General features: G+C 36.3%; 1 protein-coding gene across 1 annotated transcript in view; it reads right to left on the bottom strand.

The window, feature by feature from the left end:
- Nucleotides 1–18,173, bottom strand: part of CSMD1 (CUB and Sushi multiple domains 1) — a 1,157,523-nt gene that overhangs the window by 146,480 nt on the left and 992,870 nt on the right. Inside the window, exons 25-28 of the mRNA XM_070954938.1 lie at nt 14,305–14,431; nt 13,150–13,352; nt 5,993–6,184; nt 2,374–2,512 (exon numbers count right to left, since the gene is read on the bottom strand). Coding sequence (XP_070811039.1) covers nt 2,374–2,512; nt 5,993–6,184; nt 13,150–13,352; nt 14,305–14,431 — 661 coding nt within the window. The remainder of the gene's footprint in view (nt 1–2,373; nt 2,513–5,992; nt 6,185–13,149; nt 13,353–14,304; nt 14,432–18,173) is intronic.

Raw genomic sequence — 18,173 nt, 5'->3', positions numbered from 1 at the left:
TACTTATTTTTTTTACCTCAATTTACTTTGGGGTAGACATATAGGGTTTACACAGTTAATATATAAAACACAGGCATATCCTAATAAACATTGTAAGTAATGTTTTGGTTTTTGAATTGTTCTTAATATATTGCTGCAACTGTTAATGATTAACTGGTTAATTTAATGTGGAAGAAGAAAGTCATCATCACTGGGAACTGAAGAGAAGAAAAGTTACTCCCCTTCAACTGGGAATATTTGAATCATTATTATGGACCTTCTGTTGTCACTTTGTATATGATAAATGAAATAAAAATGTCAGAAACAGTCAAGGTTGATATTTTTATCTTGTTTTTCAATTTTGCACTAAGGTGAAACAGTCACTAAGTGAAACACTGACTGTGCTTTTGATCTTTGATCTTTGCTTTGCTTTACAGACCTGAAAAGTCATAAATGTGAGGATTGGTCATACAGTTACTTTTTCATTAACTCGTAATTGTGAAGGAGCCAGTTGTTAAAGGACTGCCTTGTAAACTGTCCAGACTCATTTTGAATTGGGTTGCCATATATAAAAATATCAATCAAGTGTCCTTAAAAAATCTCACTATGAAAGACTCCTTGGCCTAATGGAATAGCAATATTTTTGCTTCATTTATAAACTCTAAATACTTAGGGGCTGTCTGAACCTAAGGAATAGCACTCTCAAGAAGGATGAGGTTGTTTTGCCCCCACCCCTCTAACATCTGAAGAGAAAGGAAATGTGCCTCAGCTCTCCAGCTGACCACAAATGAGTAGGCAAATTCTCCTTGGAGAACAAAGTTCCAATTAGTAATATAATCCAATGTTATATACAGGTCAAAACCAGGACTTTGAATTGTACTCAGAAACATACAGGTAACCCACGTAGTGCCCAAAAGATAGGACTAAGCTGCTAAAATGGCTTTTTACCCACTAGTATGTGGGCTGCTATATTTCACTACAGCTGAACTTTCTGGATAACCTTCAAATGCAGTTCAAAAGGAGAATACTGGAGTAATCTAGTTTTGAGGTAATGAGGCCATAAGGGATTGTCATCAGGAACTCCCACATCAAAAAGGGCTAGCTAAAGACAGAGTCTGCCCTTGGTGCAGCATCTACTTGGTAATCAAGTTGCATCACACTTGTGTCTGAAGCGCCAAGGCATTTCCAGGTTGAAAGGAGTAGCCGGTGACATCACTGTTGCCTGGGGTCGCCCAGTTAGGTGTTCTTGTCATGTTCGTAGCTGGAGCTGGAGGAAGGACGAGAGCTCACCCCACCCCATGGCAGCACTCAGGTCTTGAATGCAGGTTTGCTAACTTGCAACACAGCGTCCTAACCATATGAACCACCATGCTTCTTTGTAATCAAGTAAAAGTTATGAATTAAACTAAGTTTATATTGAACTTGATTCCTAGTGATAGCATCCATGCAGTTTTCTAGGTAGTGTTCTGATAGTGGTTTATCATTGTAAATTAGCCTATTTGTGAAATATTTCATTGCACTGTTTTTCACTCTACAAATATATGGTAAGGTTTTTTTTTTTTCGAGGTATTTTTTTTAAAATCTAGCTTCATAAAAACAACATAAAAAGAGGTGATTAATTTACTTAATTCAGCCTTATAATCACATACTAGTAAGAAATTCCACTACACAAAACCAGGATTAGTTTAGAAACTTGAGGAAGTTTACATGAGGTTTCATTCTGGTCATGCAATGACTTGGTTTTTAGAACCTTATTAAAATATTATGTTTTGTATCTGGGAGTATGAAAGACGTTAAGTGAAAAACTAAACTACTCTATTGAATCAAGTTATTGCATTAGCAGTTTCAAATTATGGAAGCTTTCTTCAACATAATTGTTTTTCTTTTCTGACACTATAAGAGATAGGCTACATCTGGCACTTCTATAATTTGATCACAGGAAAAAGGTAGAGACAGGCAGAAACTAAATGCCTTCTGATGGATGTAAGATTAGATGGATCCTTTAGTGACTCATATATTTTTCTCATGTCCTTACTTGTTTTATGTATCATGAAGTACTGATGTGGATATAAGGCATAGATAGGCAGCAATTAGCTTCCAAGTCTCATTCTTTCAGCATACCCCTCCCCCAATTATTATTGTTGAACACTCTCAAGATAGTTTTCCACCATATTAAAATGGGCAACCCCTAAACATTACAATATTTATGCCCTAAAATTAGCATGCTACAAATTTTTTTTTTAAAAAAACTAAATATTTCTTAAAAACTCAGACCCACATCATTCAGTTCTGCCTATGGCATAGTTTTAAAAAGTAATTAGCCAGGCTCATTAATGTATTGTGCAATTTTTGAATGTGACATTTTAAAAGAAAACACAGTTCTTGAAATAATACCTTTTGAATATCAAAGCAATGACAAAATCAGGGTTTACTTTTATTCTCCAGTCACATTCCTTCCCCGGAGGATACGGCTGTGGATAATTTGGTGATAAAATAACACCTGCTGGACCTGTAAGATTTCCACCACATGCAGCTGTCACACAGGAAAGAATAAGGACATAAAAATGATCACATGTCAAAACTGAGGACTGGAAACTGTCAAAATAATTTAGGTTCATATACATTTCTTTCTGACACCTTATTTTCAAGTATTTATCACAACAATTGTAAGTACAATAAAAATCTCTCGTATAAAGAAATGAGTAAGTGCAGTATTTATTCTCGAGTATGAAAAGTCTTCCCATTTAATAAAGCAGCCCAATAATGAAGTTAAAGCACTCCAGGCATTTCTCTGCCTGACTGAATGGGAGAGGGGAAAAAGCAGAATGGAGAGATGTTTGCATCTACCTGACCTTGTGCATATATCTGGAAAAAAGGTTTCTATTCTACTACATTCAAAAAGAGATGCTGAATTTAAGCTAATTCTCAGCCTTGTCTAAATGTTTGCTGCATTGGACAGCATAGCGGAAAGCAAGGACAGAAGGTGGCCTTTGGATCTGCTGGATTCCAGTCTCTTTGTCAAGGAACCGAAATCCTGTTTATTCTCCTTTGCAGCTTTACAAGATTAGACTTTCATAAAGTTGGAAAGCACAAGTTATGTAGCCTTGAAGAAGGTGAGAGGCAAGAATTTCCCTACCCAGGAGAGAATGAGGGACACAAAGAAGAAGCCTGTGCTCCTTGGGACATTTCCTCAGCTGCCAAAGGACTGCAGTCTGAATTGTCATGCAGAACATAATCTGCAGATTTCTGTCAATTATTCCACATTTTTTTCCTATCTTTCTCTATTTGATTATTTACACCTGGATCTCCAAGCAACACATGTGAATGTATATTATGATGTGAAGTGATAGAGTAGATCAATTATGTGAGATTACAAAGAAAAAAACCAATATAAAAATAATCAAATCTGTTGGAAAATGATCCTTCAAAGGATGAAAGCAACAGAAATAACTGAACTATTCCATATGCATTATCTAAAACCAGAAGAAAGAGAAAGCGGCTAGCTATGAAGCATCTATTATATTGGTATAGAAGCAGACCAATTTGGTGTTAATTGGTCTGTTTTTATATGCTGAAATGACAATGCTAATCAATTTGCTTAAAGGTGAGAGATGAGATAATGTATGCGAAGAAGTGATCTTTGTTGGATTTGACAAAGTGGGAAGTTACTAAACTTGTTTATACTTGTTATGAAATATACCACTTCACCATTTATAAAGGTGGAAAGACACTTTGTTATGTATTAATTATTTTTTATTATTTCTCTTCTTTCTTTTCTATTTCTCTATTTTTCCTTTTTTTTCCCTGAGCTTTCTACTTTTTCTGACTTTTCTACTTTTACGATTTATTTCTTCTATTTTTTTTAGTTTGTATTTAGTCTTTGATGTTATAATTATAATCTTTAATAAAATTGCATAATTCCCTTTCAGGTAAACAATTAAATTTTAAATCATGCACTTAAAATTAGGGTTCTTGTAAACAGTAGGAGAGAACATTTATAATTTTCATTACAGTAACAATACTAGTCAACCCATGTTGTCATTTTCTTTTTTAAAAAACTGGGTCAAACATAACAACACACTTCCTTTTTAGGTTTTTATTGTAATAAAATTTCAAATCTCTTCTAATATTTTCCAACAAACATTCTGGATCCAGAGAGACTGTAATTTAAACTATTAAGTTGTTAATTTAAATTGATGTCTTCTGGCATCCTAGTCCATATGAAGCCATCTCCAAACCTGGAAATCTAATTCTTGGAATTATCAAAAATTTCATTTTGTTCAATGCAGCATCAGTTTGACTTCCCACATCAAATTCTTCAGAATTCAAAAATATTTTGAGGCTTTCTAAATACCCAGTCCAGGGTTAACAGAAAATAAGTTCCCATAGGGAAAGAGAAATAGATAATCTGTTTTTTCTAAAAATCACTGGATATGCAGTATCACTGCCTTTTGCTTTATCTTGACTAAATATGGGATGTTGGAGAAAGCAAATAAATATTCAAGGTAGTTGGGTTCATAGCTTTTTAACACAAGGATGCCACTAATAGTTCTTTAAGCTCTTTAAAGTGATAGGGATTTTTTTTTTTTTTTTGACTAGAACAATTACGATTTCAGGAAAGGCTGGCAGGGTAGAATTCAAGAATCCTAAGCATACTAAGCAGGAGTCTAATAGGCAAAAATAAGACCAGATACATGAATTATGAGAATCAGTTACATTAATCCAAACAGATATGTAAATATCTGTTTAAATGGTGGACAAGATAACTCAAGAATAGTATTTCCTAAAATGGTATGAAGACCAGCTTGAATCTGGGGGGAGGGGGGAAGGGGATCACGGTAAGTGATGCAAATTGCTCATAATGGAGCTCAGTTATATTAATGCACCAGCTGGTTCTACCAAAGACCATGGCATTTGGTTCACAGCCCTAAAAAGTTGGCTGGGTTTCTGCAGATGAAGTCAGAGACAATCTTTTGTTTCTGCCTATTTCTGATTATTCTAGCATAGGCTTTGTAATGGTCATCCACTGTATCCATCAGCTTAGTTACTAGAATGTAGAGCAATTGCTCACGTTCCCATGTCAGTCTTTCAGCACTTTCCTGTCACTACCTCCAGGATTCTTAGGCATGGACTCTATTTATCTCAATGAAATATGAATATTAATTTGCCCTGACAATTTCTATATTTTGAGAAGATAATTTGAAAGAGATCTAAACAATACTGTAATACTGAAACCAGTTATCTATTTCAGAAGTATTATAGGCACTGTACACTCTTATAAACATGGTAAAACCACTGTGGATTAAGATAACAAGAAATGCCAACAAGGACTACAACTCTACAAAATTCTACAAAAATTGCCTATTCCTGAAGTTTACATTAAATGCTGCAATGCAGTAGGTGCAGCCTTTATGTATTCAGACATATAGCATTGTAAATTAATATTTGAAGCTCTAGGATCTTCTGTTGATCAGCTGGCATATGTCCCAGATTTTGGTAGTGTACTGCTATTTGAGATAGGATGATTGATTGTCAGCTCTCAAGAGCTGCAGGAAAGAACTAGCTTTCATTTTGGTGAACCAGTCATTAAAAAGAGTAATTGACAAATCCAGGTTTCAATAATGATGAAAATGTTATCTAGTTGGGTAATAATACAACTGCAAGAAAACAACCAGAGAGTACCAAGAACCCCTCAAATCCAGGTTTTACAGGTCTTCTTAAGCTAAAATATATATTGTAATCAGATGCATACTCTAGGAAACTCACATCCAGAATACCCAATGAAAGGAAATTGAGATTTTAAGAACACAAATAAGCCATCTACGAACATGTTGTGGCTTATCAATATTTACTAATACGGTAATAGAAGTTTATCGCTTCTCATAAAGTAAGTTGTGAGATTCATAGCCGATGCATGAAATGTATGTAGTATCACCCTGAATGACCACTGAGAATATCATGAGGGAGTATACTTTAGTTTAACTCAAAAGTGCCCAACATTTCATCTCAATACCTATACACGTTGGTGCATCAGGCTGCCAAAAGAATCGATTGTTCAGTTGTACACAAGTAATTTTATCCTGCCCTTGGAGTTGATACCCTGGGTCACACTGGAAGGTTATTGTATCTCCAGGCTCTCTGCTGTCTCCATATCTACTTCCATTCTGTGGGGTTCCGGGATCATTACAAGTAGATGCAACCGATGCTGCAAAGAAATCATGAAACAAAATGTATAAGAGATACGTTTTGAATATTGAAGATTTTGCATTGCATCATACATTTTATAACAACAGCATTGTATACCATTATTTGCCTAAGTTTGAAAGGAAAGTTATTAAGTAGGATTGCTTTTCTAGGAAACTGCCTACTCTAATACATCATATTAGACGATTTTCTTCCAATTATCTCTGTAAGGAAAAGAGATGGAGAGATTGCATGCTGGAAAATAATCTCAGTGTGTTTGAAATAAACACTGAGCAGACATAAGAGGTATGGACTGCACGCTGCCATTCTACAAATAACCAAAGCAATAAAGAAAAATCATGCTGCAGAAAGCAAGGTTGTCTGGACACAGTCTTTCTTTGATTTTATTTTTTTCCCTGAAAAGGTAAATGAAGAACTGTAAATCAAAGCCAGAACATGGAGGAAAAAGTGAAGAGCCAAAATAATTCTCACAACTTTATAAACCATGATTTAAAAGATAGGAATGTTACATCTAAAATTGCTGAATGTTTTGGGTTAGACTTTACCTTATGCCATAAACTATACTAGGAAAATATATTTTAAAAAATAATATTGCCCAAAGGCATTCCTATTATTCATTAACATTGAAACAAACCACAATGATGCCAAAATGATGACATGTACATACTGTAATGACTTCATCATATACTGCATATGCTACCATTAAGTACTTGCCACTCTGCCCTCGTGGTCTGTTGGCAGCTTAGAGTGCTGATGATTTAAATATTACTTGGCTAGACATTTTACAGCTATTTCATACTCTGATTCATTGTTCAAGATGTCAGGAGATTAATTCTATTTTTCTATCTAAAAATCTCACCTGCAAAGGTATACGTAGTTTTAGAGTGTTGAGACCTATTCCATGCATTTCACTGTCTGTGTTTATTAATGTCTAACAGATGGGAAGACAAATGACAATTTTGTAATAAAAGCTGTTCAATGCCTACTTAAAACAGATAGAACATCATGCAGAGCATGGCTTCTAGCATTCTTTCCAATATCTTTCCTGGCAATAGCTGATGACACCCAGCTGTACATCTCCACCCCAGACCACCCCAACGATGCCCTTGAAGTGATGTCCCGGTGCCTGGAGGCCATACGGATCTGGATGGGGAGGAACAGGCTCAGGCTCAACCCATCCAAGACAGAGTGGCTGTGGTTTCCGACGTCCCGATATAGTCAGCTGGTGCCATCGCTGACTATTGGGGGTGAATCATTGGCCCCCACGGAAAGGGCTCGCAACTTGGGCGTCCTCCTGGATTCACGGCTTTCTTTAGAAGATCACTTGACGGCCGTGACTGGGAGGATTTTTCATCAGGTTCGCCTGATCCGCCAGTTGCGTCCCTTTCTAGATCGGGACTCCCTACACACAGTCACTCATGCCCTCGTCACCTCTCGTCTGGACTATTGTAACGCTCTCTACATGGGGCTCCCTTGAGGTGCACTCGGAGGCTCCAACTGAGTGCGGCCGCGTGGGTGGTTATGGGAGCAACATGGAGCTCCCATGTAACACCTCTCCTGCGCGAGCTGCACTGGCTCCCGGTGGTCTTCCGAGTGTGCTTCAAGGTTTTGGTTACTACCTTTAAAGCGCTCCATGGCTTAGGACCTGGTTATCTACGGGACCGCCTGCTACCACCAATAGCCTCCCACCGGCCAGTACGCTCCCATAGAGAGGGGCTCCTCCGGGTGCCATCGGCCAAACAATGTCGGCTGGCGGCCCCCAGGGGGAGAGCCTTCTCTGTGGGGGCACCTACGATCTGGAACGAGCTCCCCCCGGAGATACGGAGGATCCTGGATCTTCGCACCTTCCGTCGCGCGCTTAAAACATTTTTATTTTATCAAGCTGGCCTGGCCTAAATCATCTCCTCTTTTAAATTTAAATTTTAAACATAAATTTTTAATCTGTTTAATTATGGGGTATTTTAAAATTCAGCCTAAATTATTTAATTTGTTTTAATTTATTTTAGATTTTGTATTTCCTGTGTTTTATCTTCTGGCTGTTCACCGCCCTGAGTCCTTCGGGAGAAGGGCGGTATAGAAATTTAATAAAATAAATAAATAAATAAAATAAATAGCAACAGGAATATATTTTCTCCTCTGTAACAAAATGCAGCACATGTATCCGTGTGTTGCCTCCTCATCTATAGATCTATAATCTATGTCTAGGTAAGGGAAGTACTGGGCAGATTGTGTATGTGCTGTTCTGGCTCATATAACAGAGATTTAAAATGGAGCAGTCAATAATGTTTTGAACCAGTGTCCAAAGTCCTCTCCCATAAGGATGAACTAGGAAACCTTTTCCTCAATATTTTTCTTTGCATTCTTCAGCCAGTTCTAACCCATTTCAATCTTTCTTTTGCTAGCTTCTCTGTCCATCCTCCCCCCCCCCAAAAAAAAAAAAAAAAAAAACAAAACAATTTAGCTCCCTTTTATGGGAGTAATGCAGTGCTTTGGCCCCTTTACATGAATGTTTTCCAGCATTTTGTTTGGTTGATAAGTATTTTCACAAAGTTATTAACCTGGTCCTTTTTTTCTCAGAAATGTTATGATCACCTACTCTTTGTAAACTAGGATATCATTAACTTGATGAAATTACTATGAGCAGTTGCACTCTATTACACTAAGTTGCAATACTCAATTTTGCTGATGAGGTATTAATACAAAGTAGACATAACACAATTCATTAGAGTACTACAGCTTGATTCCAATTATTTCTAAAACTATAGATACTAATGAATAGGAGAATTCAAGATTGACTATTATGAAAAATATTAATCTGTCTTTGGGCAATAGATTCAGTCTACTTCCTAACAGGTGTTTAATAGCAATTTCTGCATGTGTATTTTGAAATACTCTGGCCACTTAATGAGAAGGAAGGACTCACTGGAGAAAAGCCTAATGCTGGAAACGATTGAGGGCAAAAGAAGAATGGGATGACAGAGAATGAGGTGGCTGGATGGAGTCACTGAAGCAGTAGGCGTGAGCTTAAATGGACTCCAAAGAATGGTAAAGGACAGGAAGGTCTGGAGGAATGTTGTCCATGGGGTCGCGATGGACACGGCTTCGCAACTAACAACAACAAGTTTTGAAATCTTTCTTTCCTAACCATTTTGTGTCTACAAAAACTCTTGTAATGAAAAACCACAGAACAGTTCCTAAAAATGTTGCCCTTCTCCTGACCCCGTCGTCAGTGACCACAACATTTCATCTCTAGCAAAGATTTCAAGTAGAGAGAGGATTTTTTAAAAAAATAATAATTAAAAATTACACTTTAAATAAAATAATTAGGCTATGATATATGTGGTCCTCAACTTCCAAGCACAATTGGGAGCAGAATTTCAGTTGTAAGTCATTGCAGTTTTAAGTCGAGGTACTACATGACCGAACTTAATTTTATGCCTATTTTTACTATATTTTTTTACACAAACTATATGTTTATTAAGCAAACCAGTAATTACAGTATATGTGTGAATTTATTTTATGTCGCATCTTTTGCCAGAAAATGAAAAAAAAGTTACAAAATGCAATTGCCTGACTGTGGAATGCTGCAGCAGGTTGTAAATGTGAGCTGATTTCCAAGTATTCAAAATGGAGTCATTGACTGTGGGGATAGTATGGCAGTCAGATTCTCAAAGATGGGCTGTAAGTAACTTTTTTTTTTGAGGTTTTTGTAATTTTGAACAGTTATTAAGTGACTGGTTGTAAGTGGAGGACTACCAGCATGAAATTCTTGTATGGGTAAATCCTTGAATTATGACTGTAATTGAGCCTGCACTTACAGTTGTAAGTTATTATGGTAATAAAGTAAGTCATGTGACTGGACCTGATTTTATTATTTTTTGCAGCAATTATTAAGCAAAACTGTAGTCATTAAGTGAATCTACTGTTTGCTACGGGGCAGATTTTCCCAGAAGCTGGAATGTCAGTTTCTGGAAAAAAAGTCACATGGCCATGGGGTGAGGTGTTGCAAATGTCTATAAATGAAACAAAACCAATGTATGTAGTTTTTTGGGGGATCTATTATAAGTTTTAATGTTTCATTAAGTCGAGGACAACCTGTGTATAGCATTATAGCAATAGTGTACAGTAATACTAATGACAATGACAGTATACAGTAAAAATTTAAAATATGTCCAAATAGATACCCATGCATTTTTTGTTACTTTTTCTAAACATTTTGGAAGCTTTTTCAAAGTTTCATTTTAACATAAATGTCCTGTAAACCTCGTCCCCAACACACACACCTGTCCACCAACCCTGAAATAATCAAAAGAAACAGCCTAATATTGGTTTACTTGAGCAAAAGACTCAAACTGGGAAACAAACATCATATATTCACTTTTCTGCTCTATCTATGTGCACTTGTACCCATTACTCAAGAGGAAAAGAAAACCTAACTTCACTTTTTACATCTTCATCATACCTTCATTCTTTCCTTGCTGAAATTATGCAATCTCTGAAACTCAAACCCAACAAAAAAAATATATCAGGAGGTGAAAAACACAAACTCTTCCTTTGCTGTTAGGTAACCAAAGAAAAGAGAAAAGATCCATACATTTTACTGTATCCATGTCAGAAGGGCAATGCTGAGAGAACATTCAACACCTCCTGCTGGTATGCTCATAAGCATTGCTGCCAATTTTTTTAAAATTAATTTTCTAACTGGTATTAATACTACTTCCAACAAATACTGGTTGTAGTCATTGACTTACAACTAGTCAACAATTGCTCAGAATTATGACCGCCTTGGAAAAGGATGCTTTATGGCTATATTGTTGAGTCCCCCTCAGTGGTGACTTGACTGCTTTTTGAGTGCTTTGCTGACTGGTTGCAACATCTCATGGTCACGGGACTGAAATTTGCAAATTTTTCTGTTGGTTTCCAGTATTTTGTGCTGGTTTCTGGCAAAATACCAATCATCCGAAAGAATGGCTTTGCACTTATAACCATGTGATTCACTTAACAACTTCCATAAAAAGGGTTAGGACATTGGGTCCAGTTATGTGGGTGCCTCAATGTATGACCATCACAGCATATGCTGAAATTGCATTCCCCATTGCAGTCATAAACTGAGGACCACCAGTGGATCTCTTGGTTCAGAAAGTGGCGGTGGGAGCAGACAGTAGAATGCACAAATCAGCAAAATAAAAGTCTGTCAATAAACCTGCAACAAATTAACTGTAGGAGCTTGAATATTTTAAGACCAGAAATTTTCTGTGGCTAATGGAAATTTAATACCTACCTATACCTATCAACATTTCCATGCTTTGATAGGTGATATTTAGCCAGTACCTCAGTTTCTAATAAGATTTCTAATAACTAGCTTAAATACATTTAACCCTGCAGAGTAAAGGTCAGGGATGCATGCTGAACTCCATTTTATATCCTTTTAGACATGATTAAATGGTAATTAAGTTTTAATGAAAAGTGTTAGGCTGATAACAATTAACATAATCACACTAGTCAGTTCATGTCCTCACGGTGTTTTACATGCTGTGCTGAGCAGACAAGACAATGGTTCCTTGATGGGGTCCAAACATTTTGTGATTAGAAGACATTTGCATTTCTCTAGTAAATCTTCTCTGTTTGTGTATTTAATGGAGACAATAAAGCATAGTAAAACAACTTGTGTATATGTGAATAGGCAGCATAAATATGTCATCATAGAAGACATCAATCTCAGTGTCTATGTGTCTGAGTGTGTGTGTCTGTGAGTACAATCTAGTTTGTAGATCTCCTGCCACCATTAGAAAGCAGAACATGGACTCATATGCAGTCCATATGCAGATTAATTTTATTTTTTTAAATTATGTTTTTATTTGTATTCTACCTTTATTTTTACAAATAATTTAAGGCGGCAAACATATCCAACACATCTTCCTCCTTCTATTTTCCCCACAACAAGCACTGCATGAGGTGGGCTGGGCTGACAGAGAATGACTGGCCCAAGGTCACCCAATTGGCTTTCATGGCTAAAGGGGAACCAGAACTCATGGTCTCCTGGTTTTTAGGCTAGCACCTTAACTACTAGCCTAAACTGGCTCTCAATTCCTTATGAAAATTCCTTATAAAGATACTATTTTAAAAATCCCCCAAACAAAAACAGCAGTAGCTTATTTTCAAGGAAGATAGACGGGCTGATATGCAGCTGTGAGACCATAATTATTTTTCAGCCCTGAGCCATGTGCTTAATAATTGCTGCTTTGTCCCAGCACTCCACCTTCCTCATTAACCCATCCAACTTTACACAGGCTCCTGCTAAGAAATCTAAAACAAAACAAAGGAGGAAACCCAATCAGAAGACTAATGGCAGCATCCCAGAAGTCTGAAATCAACACCACCTATGTTCTGCTTCTAACAATTAATTAAACAATGCCTCGTTGCTAAATATTAAAGACAGGGTTTGGGTTACTGAATTCAATAATAATGACAAGAACATGAACAACAAATCATCTGATTGTATTTCTTCAGGACATCAGGACAATTTGCAGGGCGATCTCCCTTTATTCCAGGGGTGTCAAACTCATGTCATCACGGCAGTGTCACATGACATATTGGGACATTTTCCCCCTTCACTAAACCAGGCATGGGTGTGGCCAGCGTGTGACACATCCGGCCCGCGGGCCAGGAGTTTGACACCTCTGCTTTATTCTATCTGCACAACAATAATCTGCGAGATAGAGGTTGGGCTGAGAGAGAATTGCTGGACCAAAGTCACCTAGTGAGTGGGTTACTGTGGTTAAAGGACTTGAGAACACAGGCCATCTGTTAAACACTACATGATACCGACTTCCATACATGATCTGCCCATGAAGAGACTCTGAAATATTACCACTGCAAAATCAATTTCCAAGGCATATAAAGAAGCAATAGCAAGCACACAAAAAGCAAGCAAGAAGTATGTAAGGATAATACAACTTCACCTACTTGAAAACTGGATAGAAAAGCCAGATTTGCTGATAAAGAAGTCACTGTCAAATTGTAAGGTCAGCGAATTGAAAGTGCTGTAAATGTCCTCAGGAAGAGCTGAACCACTCCACTCTTTCAGCAAAATGTTGCTTTCAATGGGACCATCCCAGACTTTGAGGATGTCATGACCCACCTCAGTATCAAAAACAATAAAATGCAGACTGGAAATGAAAAAGGAACATGCAATATAAGTTAGCCTAATAATCACAAATTGGGTTATTTGCTAAAATCGAATCTGACAATCCTGGAATTACTTTTTTTTAGGCATCATATACGATGGATAAAAATTAAATATGTAATCTGTTATATGTCAGAATGTGGACATTGGAGCATGATGCTGATATCCGTAAACCTGCAATAAATCAGGACACAGACTATCTTAATAAAACAAAAATGTCCACCAGATTCATACTGCTGTTAAAAAGTGATCAATTATTTTTATTTTTTTTAATGACATCTGCTGTAAAATTTCCAGGAGGTTATGCTTTTATTGAAGTAGTCACAGTTGCTGGCTGTACAGTAGTAACATTTTAGAATTAAAAATACAAATTAAACATAATATAATTAATTAAATTAACTAAATAAATATTACACACCAAACATACTAGCTAAACTTTAACAACTTATTAACTTTCTAGTAATTTCTAATTTGTATCTTTTTTGTTCATTTCTCAGAAATTACATCCAAAATACTTTCTGTGCTTTTCTGTTTCTCCTTCAGCTGAAATATGTACACTTTCCTTGCTGTGGAAATGTACTTTATAATGGTTGTAATGTATTGCATAAGAAACCATAACAAGATTATGTTGGTCAGCTCTGGCACTGCTTTTTACTTCTAGTGATAAGTGATAGACCCCCACTATAAGATGGGTCTGTCTCAGCAGAATGTGATTGATCCACATGTCAGCACATCTCATTCAGCTCCATAACCAGGATTCCACATTGGCTCTATCTAGAACTGTTTACATCAATTATCTTCTCTTAGGTTCATTCATATTCATCAGTATCAATCTATGATTTAGGAAATGTACATTAATCACATATTTTACTCTATCCATAAAACTACATAATATTTAATTGTTAATATGTTTTAATTTGTTGAAAAATGCATACCTAATTGTTCTCCCAGGGTCTGCTTCTATAATCCAAGTGCAGTGTAGATTGTTGTCATATGGAGCTGGATAACCTGGAGAAAGGATACGACCAGACGTAGCAGCATGAATTCGTCCACCACATTCAGCTGAAAAAAAAAGAAATAATACTTTTTTTAGGGAACAGATTCAGATTTTATCTTATAAAGTATTTGATATTGTAATTATGCATCATAATCGATTTAACAGTCTCCATATCTCCTTCCAAGATTTTGTGACTGTGAAGAGAGAATATGTGTGAAACATAAAGACAGTCTCAGTGTGAACTTGACTCTTGTGTTCTGAAAACACTCTTGTGTCCTTGTCTTCTTTAAGGATGTTTTATGAACTTCACAGTCTAGCTAATAGCCCTGGAATAGCCCTGTGGTTCCCTCATCCCTCATCCAAGTATTAGACAAGTCTGATCTGGCTTAGCTTCCAAGTTCTGACAATTTCTTCTAGAAGCTGAATTCACTGGAAAAGTTCAACCTGATAGCTTCCCTATTATGAAAATTACATGACAGTATTTTGATATACTAATAATATGAGTTCAACTTTCAAATAATATGAGTTCAATATGAGTTCAAGCTGTAAGGAAGCAATGTTTTAATCATAAAAGATGCCACAAGCACAGTTGCAGAGTTCTATCTACTTGCCACTTTTGATTCTTACAGCACCACCAGTAGAAGGCTTCTGATTTCTTGCTGTTAAGAACATTTGTTATGGTTTTCAGGGACTAGATTAGAACAAATTACTATTTGGATGGAAGAGCAGGAAATATCAGAACTATATACTAGATGAGAAATTCAACAATAACAACAACAATGAATCAAAACTTCTCAGAAAAAGGCAATAGCAAAAGAATTCCATATTGTTGCCAATAAAATTAATTAGCACATTCAGCATGTTACCCCCAAGAAAAGGGGGTAATATGCTGAATGGAGTTGAAGGACACTTTATTTATTTTTCTTTTTACTCTCAAAGGATTATTACTTGATATTATATGGGTTTGGTAATTGAAATCATTCTGACACTGATGCTCATAGGAGTTCTTGGACTGTCTTGATATGGTGAAAATAGAAAATATGGACTAAGAGTCTTCCATAACATCCAAGTTAAGTACAGATGCTATTCTGCAGATATGAAGAAACTAACTCATACAGGAGAATGAACTTCTAAATCAAACCCAATAGATGGCAAATGAAAATTCAATTTTGTATTGTTGCTAAATAAGTTGAACCATGTAAAAACACGGTTCAAACTTATGAAAGGCAGATACAGGTAGTCCTCAGTTAATGGTGTTAATTAGGACCAGAATTTCTGTCACAAAGCAAAGAAGTTGTAAAACATATCATGTGACTGCGTTGCTTAGTGATGGCAATTCCAGCAGTTCCCATTGCCATCATTAAGCAAGTTTATTGGGTAATTAATTGATGATCTCCTCACAACCTTTTCCCGGGCTACCAACAAGCAAACATTCAGTGGGCAAATCAGCAGTGAGTTGCCAGTGCAAAGCAGCTTGTGAGCAGGGTGGCAGGCAAATAAGAGGATGTGCAAGGGCATATGAGTGTCTAGCACAGTGCGAGGAAAGGGAGGCTTGGTGTGATATTTGTGGAGCAGGGGAGGGCATACAAGAATGCAATAGCCTGGTGTGGTGTGACAAGTCTTGGGTGGCTAGTGTGGGGTAGGGGAGGGAGCGCGAAGGTGTGTAATGGGCTGTTATTGCATGGCACAAGTAGATCTAGGCTTGAGGTAGCTGCTAGCAGGTGTAGGAGACTTACCTGAGCTATTTGTGACTTTTCCTGCTGGCTTGCCCTTTGATTTGTGGGAGTCTTCAGGGAAGGTCACAAATGGCAATTATTTGACCATGAGACACTGCAACCCTCATAAGTGCAAGGTGGTTGCCAAGCACCCAAATCTCAATCACATAACTGTAGGAATGGTGGAATGGCTGGACCTTTGAGGACCAGTTGTATGTACCATTCATTCAGCTCTGTCATAACTTCAAATGGTTGTTGTACAAGTGGTTGTTAACTGAATACTACCTATAATGAGTTTCACTGAGGTTAGAAGCCTTCCTCTAGTTATTGAGCAAACTTTCTCAAATAGAACTCGATGCAATAGAAGATGGAAAGGTGCTATTAGGAGGACACTTTTAGGTATAGATTGTTGAACAAAACATAAATTATGATGACAAATAAACTGGTTAAAATCAGAATATGAAATATAGTAGATACTCTGGGAAGTTTGGATCTAGACGTTTAATCAAAAGATCAATATAGGAAACAGATGCATTGTATTTAACTTAAGCAAAAGAAACTTTGGAGTATTCCTAAAATTTCAAACATGAAAGATCAAAGTGAGTTTCAAAACAAACTATTATGAAAGTCAAAGCAAAATATTAGATAAAAGCCTTGGGCAACAACAAAAGCATAGAATAATTGAATGCTATCTTTCATAATACAGCAGGAAAGGATTACAAAAGGTATCTCAATCAAGAATATCACATACTATATAGGAAAATAATAAGCAAAGAAAGGTAAGAGTTGTTTTAAAGATAAAGAAGTGTTGTGATACTTAACCACAGAAAAAAATACATCAAGGATAAGTTAAAGGAAGACGAATAAACTACAGTGAAAACTTTTACAAAAGATATCATAGAATGGATATCCTGGAGAAAATCAATTCTGTGGCCATTAAGAGTTGACGCCATCTTAATGGCACATAATTAATCAATTAACTATAAAATAAAAGATACTTTTGTGGAAATAAAATATTTTGAGGAACTCATTCCACTAGGGAGTGAGATACAAAGGTACAACAACCAATAGATTGGAAAGCACTTGCTACAGGTGAAATACTCATGAAAGTGTATATATGAAGTATCAAAATGCTAACAACTCTCTGTCAAGATATATGGACTTAAAGCTTGTAAATATTAGAAAAGACTGGTATGTTATACTGAAGAAGGAGGCTGCAAGAGAATATGGAAATTCTCTTGCAGCATCTAATTCCTCAGAAAAAAAACAGAATTTTGCTTAAGCTCTTATAAAGAAAAATAGAGCCATACATAGATCAAATAAACAGGCAGATTTAAAAAAGGAAGGGTATCATAAAACCAAATAGTAAGTATTGATAAAGTAAGATAAAAATAATAGCATAGTATAGCATGCTTTATTTCTTCCATTTAATTATTTCCAATTATTTAAGAATGCCTTGACAAATCTCTGTATTCTTCAAAAGTTTTTTCAAAAGTGGTTTGTCATTGCTTCCTTCCTAGGGCTGAGAGAAAGTGACTGGCCCAAGGTCATCCAGCTGGCTTTGTGCCTATGGCAGGACTAGTACTCATGATTTTCCAGTTTTTAATCTGAAGCCTTAACCACTACATCAAACTGGCTTTCAGCATGAGGTTTACCTCCGCTTAATTTACCAAAACAAGCCGTTCTATTGTATAGATCACCCCAGAATATGGAATATATTAATAGTCATGCCTATATATTTCATAATTCTTCTGAAGAATGTTTACAACAAGCAATTTGGAATAGTGTTTTCAAGTAGGAAAAGGATTATAAGTATTTGTATTTTCTCTAAATCTGTTTAAATTATATAACAATTATATTAAAACAAATGTAAGATTCAAGCGATGATAGCTGAAATTAAAACAGAAAACTAAACCACAACAACTTTAGTTTCAGTCAGCATCATTTTGTAAGCCAAAAATAAGAATCACTTGTTATTAAAGTAAAATTATTTTGTTAAAAAAACCTGGCTAGTAAAAACCAACAAGATAAAAGTAATACTAGACATAAATTTATAGCTCTTGGCAAAAAATGAGGATCCTATTACTTGAAT

The sequence above is a fragment of the Pituophis catenifer genome, unplaced genomic scaffold, assembly GCF_029215685.1.
Source record: "Pituophis catenifer annectens isolate HBS135680 unplaced genomic scaffold, rPitCat1.0.hap2 SCAF_1, whole genome shotgun sequence".
In the NCBI taxonomy this organism is placed as follows: Eukaryota; Metazoa; Chordata; class Lepidosauria; order Squamata; family Colubridae; genus Pituophis; species Pituophis catenifer.
Note: the sequence above shows the minus strand (reverse complement) of the source record. Positions and strands in the feature narration are given on the sequence as shown.